The sequence below is a fragment of the Mytilus edulis genome, chromosome 2 (genome assembly GCF_963676685.1).
Source record: "Mytilus edulis chromosome 2, xbMytEdul2.2, whole genome shotgun sequence".
Taxonomy (NCBI): Eukaryota; Metazoa; Mollusca; class Bivalvia; order Mytilida; family Mytilidae; genus Mytilus; species Mytilus edulis.
In genome coordinates, this window is record NC_092345.1 from 34525803 (window position 1) to 34536517 (window position 10715).

At 32.4% G+C, this 10715-nt stretch overlaps 1 protein-coding gene across 3 annotated transcripts; it reads left to right on the top strand.

Moving 5' to 3' along the window:
• Window positions 1-2224: 2224 nt before the first annotated feature.
• On the top strand, window positions 2225-7083 carry LOC139512030 (uncharacterized). Of its 3 annotated transcripts, none has more exons than XM_071299340.1 (3): window positions 2225-2762; window positions 4301-4450; window positions 6790-7083. In XM_071299340.1, the coding sequence occupies exons 1-3, from the start codon at window positions 2623-2625 to the stop codon at window positions 6854-6856; spliced, it is 357 nt and encodes a 118-aa protein (XP_071155441.1). In that variant the 5' UTR covers window positions 2225-2622; the 3' UTR covers window positions 6857-7083. The 3 variants fall into 3 exon arrangements, 2 of the variants coding, with proteins under 2 accessions (XP_071155441.1, XP_071155440.1); XM_071299339.1 differs by having other exon boundaries at window positions 4301-4446; XR_011662146.1 differs by lacking the exon at window positions 2225-2762 and adding an exon at window positions 2783-3578 and having other exon boundaries at window positions 4301-4446.
• The last annotated feature ends 3632 nt before the right edge of the window (window positions 7084-10715 follow it).

Genomic DNA, 10715 nt, shown 5'->3' on the forward strand with positions numbered 1-10715 from the left:
TTTAGTGTTTAATCCACTTTAATCAGTATGCAAACAGTGATTTTTATTATCGAAAAATACCAAACAATCGAGAGAAAAAAATAAATAATTGGTAGCATGAACCAAGTGAATAGTTCATTCATACATATATTTTGTCGCTGAGATGCTGTCTCATTGAAGGAAACTCGCATCTCTTTTAACCGTCAAACTTGAACAAATCTTTTGGTTATTTTTGTCGGTAGGATGCGGCTCATTGACGTTTTCACTACACTTGTTTTTAATGGACATTGTAAATTTTCAAACATGCAGTTAAGGAGTTATTTCATATCTGATAAACGATGAAGAGGATATAAAAGGACCTAATAGAAAAGAGGAGAAATGATATTATTTAAAAAAAAAAAAAAGGACCTGTTTGGTCGCTCGTATTTCGGTTGTCTATAAATATAGTTCCTGTCATTTTTATGAATGTGAACTATAAGTACTGTATCTTTTAGGGGGACATCAATGGCTTAAAATGATTAGTAATGCTAATTTTTTATAGGGAAGATTATCATCATTTTTTAAACATTATTTTTTTTTCAGATGTCATTGTGGATTACAGTGTCAGATTTGTATGGATGGCAAATCTGTCTATTTAACATATGAAATTGAAAATCGTAGGTTGAAAAGGCGACTTTTCCAATGTGTCTACTGACTCCATTTAAATATCTAAGCAGTTCAAATATGTTAACAGTGGAGTATATGTCAAGATGCTCGAGAGATTTTCAACTTTTTCTTTATTTAGTAACTGTATACCTCAAATTTGTGACACCAAACATATGTCTTCACTGGGAACTCTAGAACTGAAACATGAAGACTTCAGTTTAGCAGGGACATAACTCTAAGGCTAGTTTTTGGTCATTTTTGCACATAGGAACTTTACAGAAACAGTTAGTGTAAAACTGTTGTGCTTCATGACGACATGTCTTCTTAACTACATAATGATGCATTGAAATAGAGACTCCGCGATACATTCACAGAAGTTTTGAAAATTTTCGACATATAAAACACCCTTTCCTTTTGAAAATAACAATTCTATACATTATGGTGTCGACCTAAAGTTGTAAAACAAGTTTACTTTATCTTTGTAAAGTTTAACTCAGTATAGACTTATAAACAAAAGGTCTCCACACTTAAACTGTGATGGACACAAAGACCTGAAAAAGCAGGTCCTACCTTTATCTTTTTTGTCCTTCTAACCCTTTATACACTTCTTTTCCATTTACTGTTTTTTTTTCTTTACATAAAGTTGATTGACGTTTTCATCATACTTCGGGTTTAAAAGTATCTTTTATTAGAGGTATTGAAGAATAAATCATTAATTTCCCTGAAAGTGCTTCATGACCAGCGGCAAATATTACAGTCATAATGCTAAAGATATAATAACAAGTTTGTGATGTAAAAGATTGCTCTAGTGAAATAACAATTCCAGTTGATAGATTCTTGTTTACCAAACCAATGATCGGTTACGAACACGTTTGAAATAAAACAATGATGGATTTGTGGATTTTTAGTGTTTAATGCCACTTCAATCAGTATCCAAACAGTGATTTTTATAATCGGAAAATACCAAAAAATGGAGAGAAAAAATAAATAATTGGTAGCATGAGCCAAGTAAATAGTTCATTCATACATATATTTTGTCGCTGAGATGCTGTCTCATTGAAGGAAACTCGCATCTCTTTTTACCGTCAAACTTGAACAAGTCTTTTGGTTATTTTTGTCGGTAGGATGCGGCTCATTGACGTTTTCACTACACTTGTTTTTAATGGACATTGTAAATTTTCAATCATGCAGTTAATGAGTTATTTCATATCTGATAAACGATGAAGAGGATTTAAAGGACCTAATAGAAAAGAGGAGAAATGATATTATCTAAAAAAAAGGACCTGTTTGGTCGCTCGTATTTCGGTTGTCTATAAATATAGTTCCTGTCATTTTTATGAATGTGAACTATAAGTACTGTGTCTTTTAGGGGGACATCAATGGCTTAAAATGATTAGTTATGCTAATTTTTTATAGGGAAGATTATCATCATTTTTTAAACATTATTTGTTTTTTTCAGATGTCATTGTGGATTACAGTGTCAGATTTGTATGGATGGCAAATCTGTCTATTCAACAAATGAAATAGAAAATCGTAGGTTGAAAATGCGACTTTCCAATGTGTCTATTGACTCCATTTAAATATCTAAGCAGTTCAAATGGGTCAGGATCCCTAATAGACCTTGAGATGAGGAACTCAGATGACGTAATTAAAAAACAATATTAGTCCGCCATACAATTGTGGATGCTGTGATTTTAAAAATGGACATTAATGAACAATAAGAACTGTTTTATAGAGCTGATGTGATGAGAAAAGAAATATGTAGATTTGACCTGAAATAAATTATTAGAAAGGACAATTTTTTTATTGAGTTTTATGATCAGAATTTTGGGATTATTTCATGTGGAGAGTGACATTTTTCACCATCTTCCGGGGTCCAGCAATTTACGAAAAAAGTAATCTCACTTGCCACCCCGAAAATTTAACCAAACATGTATAAATGTATCAGCTTCGATATGAGCCATCCTACATGTTCAAGTAAACGATATGGACTGAGCAATGGAGGAAAACGTTACCATTGTCGCCTATGGAGAATTAATTAAAAATGTTGACCCAAATTGTGAACTATTATTTCAAAGGTGTTGGAGTGTTTCATGGTTCAATGATCACAATTTCGGATGGGAGCTGCTGAAATCGAGGTCAGTTACATTCTTTTAGTGCTATTTGATTAAAAAGAATACAAAATGGCTACCAATAATTTAGATTTTTATCAAAAATATACCAATTTTATACTTATAAACAGTGAAGAGGCAGAAAATGGGGCATGCATTATTTGGACTGGGGCCACTCAGAGGAGAAATAATTATATTCTAGGGATGATCAATGTCACATACCCAAATGCCAAACGTACTAAAATGAATGTTGCACGTTTAGCAAAAATTTTGCAATTGAAATCTACTGATTTAGCCAAAAATTTAGATGCTTCACACCTTTGTCATAATGCATTGTGTGTGAATACAGACCATATTGTTTTAGAACCTCGGGAGATTAACAATCAAAGAAAAATATGTGTAGCTGCACACCAATGCACCACACATATTGTGCATGGCACAAACTATACTAACTGCATGCTGAATCTGAAATTGTGGTTTGTTATGATTTTGTAGTAAACATATGCACCTTGCACATTTTACCTCCACATTAATCATCTCTGAAAATACAAGTTTTTAACACAAGTAAAAAACGAAAATGGGAAAAAAGCCCACCCTCATACCCCCAAGACACTGAAACAAACATGGCAAACATGTTTATGCAAGATTATAAGCTCAGTCAAACATTTATGTGGTTTTTTTCGCCAGTGTTTACTAATTTTTACAGTGCAAGGGGAGTAACTCTTGATGGTTTCATTACTGTGTCAGAAAACTAGGTCATTCAATCAACAGGTGATCACAGGAAGTAAACATGCGGTAGAGAACTAAATGAAAGTGAAACATAGAGACAAATCAATGAACAAAGTATGACAGTCATTAATTAAATAAGTTAACAAAAAACAAAAGAAAAAATAACAGAAAGGAAAAAATCCAAATATGACATCGAGTTACAAAGGCAAACTGTGAATGACCTAATGTTGTAATATTCATTTTACATGGTTTTATTTTGTTTATAATTTTGTTTCAAGGTATGTGTTTTCCAATAAATGCATGTACTGTGGCTGGATGCATGCATTGGGAGATATGAAGTGGTCTTTTTGTCTGATACAAGGTTTATTTCAGTGTCTTGGACCATTATCCCATTTTCATAACAAACTTAAAATAAACAAACTTTTTAATTTAAAAAAAAACACAACTAACTCATATCATGCTCATATATTCCTGAAAAGTGTTTGTTTTAATATAATATAAGATGTTTAGTATTCTCTGTAAATAAATAAATAAATAACTACATATGCTTCCTGAAAGGCTGAAAGAAAACCATATTGTGTAACCTTTTAATATAAATGTTAATCTGGCCATGAACTACAACCTGGCTGTGGAACGAATTCTTTCGGACTTGAATTCTGACATAGCTTTGGTTCTAACTGATGTTTTTTATATCCACTAATCAACCTGTTTCGCACTCTCTTGTTTAACAAGAAATCGATAGCCTGTTTTTTACGAGCTTTTAACCTGTTTAATTTGACACGTAAACTTTTTTGATATGCACAATCATATATTTCACGTTTACGTATTTTTTTCAGAGCCACTACAGCACGAGACTTTCTACCCAGACCACAACCTACAGCTTTTAGGGTCTTAGCCAATGCAACATCCCGTTTATTATTGACTTTCAAGACTGCTGCAGATGCACGGCCTAAGGCATTGCGAGAAAAATTCTTATTCTTCGGTAGGTATGTAGAAATTGTCCTATTGACGGACTCGCACTTATTTAGTATTGCTGAAAAATTGCATCTGATTTAATGCGGTCTGAGACAGTTTCATTTCTAACAATGATTCTATTAATAATTTGTCAGTCTTATTTGGTTTCAAAGACCCATTTTGTAAACCATGACTGCTAAGGTTAATAGATTTGTACCACCAACTAGTTTTTATACCACCATTACATAGTGTTATGCTCCATCTACACGTATCGCTACAATTACCACTATAACAATTCACGACAGACTTAACAATGCGTGGCAAACATTTTGAAATTTGTTGTCGGTCACCATTATATTTTGCAAATAAACATTTCATTATACCATGCGAACGTAATTTTAAATCATTGGCAAAAGCTATTTTAATATCATTCCTCTGAGCCTTTGTAGCTCCAGGGAACATACCGACACTAAATTTTGCTCGCAATACCTCACGGAACTGACTTTGACCCCGGTGTATAGTATCTGCCAGTCTATTTACTGACCATAAAGGGTCAAATATTTCTTGCATGGCTTCTTGTAAACCTTGTACACTTTTTGCATCCCCATCAGTAGTACAATAGTCCACAAGTAAATCAAGTTTAGCAATTTTTTTACCTATTTCATACCCAAGATCCTTCTCACTCAAAGGATCATGCCTATTTGTATTTGATGTGCAGTACTCGTGATTAGGACATTCAATGTCATAACCTTTACCGCGTAACCATGCACCAACCCAGCAAAGTTTGTTTACAAGGTGAAAACCAATGATATCATGATTGTCAGTTTCATTTTCACAGGCAATACCAATAACTTGTGATGCATTTTGTCCCATTTTATGCCTACTTTTTATATGCACACTCTGATAGGTACCATCCATTTGCAATTTTATAGGACTATTTTTATTTAACCCTAAGGTTTCATTTCTCTTTCTGAAACTCTCAACCACTTGTTCGGTTTCATTTTCAGCAAGTTTAACAACCTTGTCACAAACAGTATTTGTTATTCTCTGCATTGTTCCTTTTGACATAGGAGGAATACATGAACTAGTTAAAAGTAGTCGCGCGCTATCATTACCAATATTACAGTTTATCACGCCAGTCTGAAACCCATAGTTAATTGTAGCACTCTTGCGACCAGCACGTCCTGTGTCAATTTCTCTAAATAATTTATATTTTTCTGAAATAAATTTACAATTGGTACACTTCATTTTCCAAATCCAACCAAGACCCCATTGAGTCTCTTGTACCAGTTCAAAATGTGGAACAACACACTTTGGACTTTTATTTAAATGACATATTATAAGACTATTGATCATTAAAATATTCAGATCTCTATCTACTGTTCTATTTTCAGTACTTTTATCCTCTAGATATTCATCTAAATAATCATCTGACAATTTATGCGGTCTTAGTAGTTTGACTGTAGTCGCACATTTTTCAGTTTGGGGGGCTACATAAGATTTTTTATCGTAACTCTCTTTTGAGTACAGCTTGAATTCCTTTTCTGTAAGGCGGGGTAACCAGACAGATTCTGTGGTGTTTTTAGGTGCCAAATCTGTAGCGGAATTAGATAATTTAAGTTTAGGTGGTGCAGGTGAAACTTGCATAGATAATTGTTTTAAAACCTGTGTAGATGGAGGTGTAGATGGAGCTGTAGATGGAGCAACACCATTATTAACACCACAACCTTGATCTGTTGTTAGGGGTACAAAACGCAATAGATGGGCTTGGTTACCAACCTTATATTGGTTTCTTTTCCTTTTCCCTTTCATTATTGAATAAATACACACTCTGTTATGTTTGTACAATTCTAAATTATGACACCATAAAGTCATGACGTCACAAAAGCGATGACGTCACAATGTTATCTTTACCAAAGAAAAGCACCATTTTTCCCTATTTGAACACTCACACAAAAAGAACTCTAAAATGGTTATTGCTTGATGGATTTTAAAACTAAAACCTGTTTTAGAATGGTCTGTGAATGATCTTAACAGTTATAAAAAAATAAAAATGTTCAATTCCTTATTTGAAAGAAACAAATATCAAAAACATTATTTTCTGAGTGAAAAAATCCTTAAATCTACCTTATTTACAGTAAAAAACACAATATTTTCATGCTTTATCATCTAAACATGATGATTTTAATAAAGTCAGTAAGGTAATGAAGGTTTGTTGAATGGCACTTTAAGCTATGAAAAGTCTTAATTAATGTCTAAATTGTGGATTGATAACATATGGATTTTGTGCTTTTTTTCTACTAAAAGATATAAGGAACAGTAATAAGCATGCTTACTTAAAAATACTAAAAATTAACTTATTTTATTTCAGATGCGGAAAAAAACTTCACAGAATTGTTCGAAAAGGTCTACCGAAGGAATTCATACTGCAATACTAGTGGAATCTGACATTTGCTGATCTAATATGGGTCAGGATCCCTAATAGACCTTGAGATGAGGAACTCAGATGACGTAATTAAAAAACAATATTAGTCCGCCATACAATTGTGGATGCTGTGATTTTAAAAATGGACATTAATGAACAATAAGAACTGTTTTATAGAGCTGATGTGATGAGAAAAGAAATATGTAGATTTGACCTGAAATAAATTATTAGAAAGGACAATTTTTTTATTGAGTTTTATGATCAGAATTTTGGGATTATTTCATGTGGAGAGTGACATTTTTCACCATCTTCCGGGGTCCAGCAATTTACGAAAAAAGTAATCTCACTTGCCACCCCGAAAATTTAACCAAACATGTATAAATGTATCAGCTTCGATATGAGCCATCCTACATGTTCAAGTAAACGATATGGACTGAGCAATGGAGGAAAACGTTACCATTGTCGCCTATGGAGAATTAATTAAAAATGTTGACCCAAATATGTTAACAGTCGAGTATATGTCAAGATGCTCAAGAGATTTTTAACATTTTCTTCATTTAGTACCTGTATACCTCAAATGTGTGAAACCAAACATATGTCTTCACTGGGAACTCTAGAGCTGAAACATGAAGACTTCAGTTTAGCAGGGACTTAACTCTAAGGCTAGTTTTTGGTCATTTTTGCACATAGGAACTTTACAGAAACAGTTGGTGTAAAACTGTTGTGCTTCATGACGACACGTCTTCTTAACTACAGAATGATGCATTGAAATAGAGACTGCGCGATACATTCACAGAATTTTGGAAAATTTTCGACATATAAAACACCCTTTCCTTTTAAAAATAACAATTCTATATATAATGGTGTCGACCTAAAGTTGTAAGACAAGTTTACTTTAACTTTAAAAAGTTTAACTTAGTATAGACTTATAAAAAAAGGTCTCCACACTTAAACTGTGATGGACACAAAGACCTTAAAAAGCAGGTCCTATCTATATTTTTTTTGTCCTTCTAACCCTTTATACACTTTTATACACTTCTTTTCCATTTACTGTTTTTTTTTCTTTACATAAAGTTGATTGACGTTTTCATCATACTTCGGGTTTAAAAGTATCTTTTATTAGAGGTATTGAAGAATAAATCATTAATTTCCCTGAAAGTGCTTCATGACCAGCGGCAAATATTACAGTCATAATGCTAAAGATATAATAACAAGTTTGTGATGTAAAAGATTGCTCTAGTGAAATAACAATTCCAGTTGATAGATTCTTGTTTACCAAACCAATGATCGGTTACGAACACGTTTGAAATAAAACAATGATGGATTTGTGGATTTTTAGTGTTTAATGCCACTTCAATCAGTATCCAAACAGTAATTTTTATAATCGGAAAATACCAAAAAATGGAGAGAAAAAATAAATAATTGGTAGCATGAGCCAAGTGAATAGTTCATTCATACATATATTTTGTCGCTGAGATGCTGTCTCATTGAAGGAAACTCGCATCTCTTTTTACCGTCAAACTTGAACAAGTCTTTTGGTTATTTTTGTCGGTAGGATGCGGCTCATTGGCGTTTTCACTACACTTGTTCTTAATGGACATTGTAAATTTTCAAACATGCAGTTAATGAGTTATTTCATATCTGATAAACGATGAAGAGGATATAAAAGGACCTAATAGAAAAGAGGAGAAATGATATTATTTAAAAAAAAAAAAGGACCTGTTTGGTCGCTCGTATTTCGGTTGTCTATAAATATAGTTCCTGTCATTTTTATGAATGTGAACTATAAGTACTGTGTCTTTTAGGGGGACATCAATGGCTTAAAATGATTAGTTATGCTAATTTTTTATAGGGAAGATTATCATCATTTTTTAAACATTATTTGTTTTTTTTCAGATGTCATTGTGGATTACAGTGTCAGATTTGTATGGATGGCAAATCTGTCTATTCAACAAATGAAATAGAAAATCGTAGGTTGAAAATGCGACTTTCCAATGTGTCTATTGACTCCATTTAAATATCTAAGCAGTTCAAATATGTTAACAGTCGAGTATATGTCAAGATGCTCAAGAAATTTTCAACTTTTTCTTCATTTAGTAACTATATACCTCAAATGTGTGAAACCGAAAAATATGTCTTCACTGGGAACTCTAGAGCTGAAACATGAAGACTTCAGTTTAGCAGGGACTTAACTCTAGGGCTAGTTTTTGGTCATTTTTTCACATAGGAACTTTACAGAAACAGTTAGTGTAAAACTGTTGTGCTTCATGACGACATGTCTTCTTAACTACAGAATGATGCATTGAAATAGAGACTGCGCGATACATTCACAGAATTTTGGAAAATTTTCGACATATAAAACACCCTTTCCTTTTGAAAATAACAATTTTATATATCATGGTGTCGACCTAAAGTTGTAAGACAAGTTTACTTTTACTATGAAAATTTAACTTAGTATAGACTTATAAACAAAAGGTTACCACACTTAAACTGTGATGGACACAAAGACCTTAAAAAGCATGTCCTACCTATATTTTTTTGTCCTTCCAACCCTTTATTCACTTCTTTGCTATTTACTCTTTTTTTTCTTTACTTAAAGTTGATTGACTTTTTCATCATACTTCGGCTTTAAAAGTATCTTTTGTTAGAGGTATTGAAGAAATCATTAATTTCCCTGAAACTGCTTCATGACCAGCGGCAAATATTAAAGTCATAATGCAAAAGATATAGTAACAAGTTTGTGATGTAAAAGATTGCTCTAGTGAAATAACAATTCCAGTTGATAGATTCTTGTTTACCAAACCAATGATCGGTGACGAACACGTTTGAAATAAAACAAAAATGGATTTATGGATTTTTAGTGTTTAATCCACTTTAATCAGTATGCAAACAGTGATTTTTATTATCGAAAAATACCAAACAATCGAGAGAAAAAAATAAATAATTGGTAGCATGAACCAAGTGAATAGTTCATTCATACATATATTTTGTCGCTGGGATGCTGTCTCATTGAAGGAAACTCGCATCTCTTTTTAACGTCAAACTTGAACAAGTCTTTTGGTTATTTTTGTCGGTAGGTAATAAGTGATAAGGTTAAGATATTTAAATTGATTATATATATGTTATAAATATCTAAAATATTTAGTAATTTTAAAGATGCAAATCAAACCACACCCGTAAATGCATTTTGTATTGTACAAATCATTGTTTTCTCCATGAAAAAGTGTAACAAAGCTTTAGGTTTATTTATCAAATAATATATATCAAATATTCAAAATATATCGAAATAATGAGGTACCGTACTTCAACCTGCTCAAACACTAAAATAGAATCCCCCCCTTTTTCCTCTTCTCATCACCATTACGTTTCAAATAACATTTGAAATCATATACAGTACTTTTAAATTAACTTTTTTATTTACTTTGCATATTTTGTGCTAGAATCCTATTTATATTAATATGCTTGTTTTCTTATCAATTCAGTATTTCAACTCATGCCCAAACCTTAATGATGAGTTCCATTGCATATAACGACACAGAACCCAAATTGCACCTTATTTTTCAGCAATAAAGTCTCTGTGGGTATTACCAGCCGAGTAGTCAGCACTTTGATGTTGACATGAAAACATCAATTAATTGTTAACTGTTATAACACAAACAATTGTGCTCTTCATTATGCCGACAGTCTCTACATGTATCACCCCCCTTAAACAAATCAAGATTTTAAAACTACTCCTATTGTTAACTTTAGAATTGAAAAATAAAAATAACATTAAATATTGCTTGCTTGTGTCTTTCGACATTAATTATCCATATTTAATGAGATGCATAAACAACCTGAATGATCAAATAGATATGATTTCAAGCAGTTTC

Bases quoted from the DNA above. Each gene is read 5' to 3' on its own strand.
- LOC139512030 (XM_071299339.1), top strand. From the start codon at position 2,623: ATGGAGGAAAACGTTACCATTGTCGCCTATGGAGAATTAATTAAAAAT. The intron at 2,763-4,300 runs GTCAGTTACATT...TATTTTTTTCAG, and splicing joins TGGGAGCTGCTGAAATCGAG to AGCCACTACAGCACGAGACT. The intron at 4,447-6,789 runs GTAGGTATGTAG...ATTTTATTTCAG, and splicing joins AGAAAAATTCTTATTCTTCG to ATGCGGAAAAAAACTTCACA.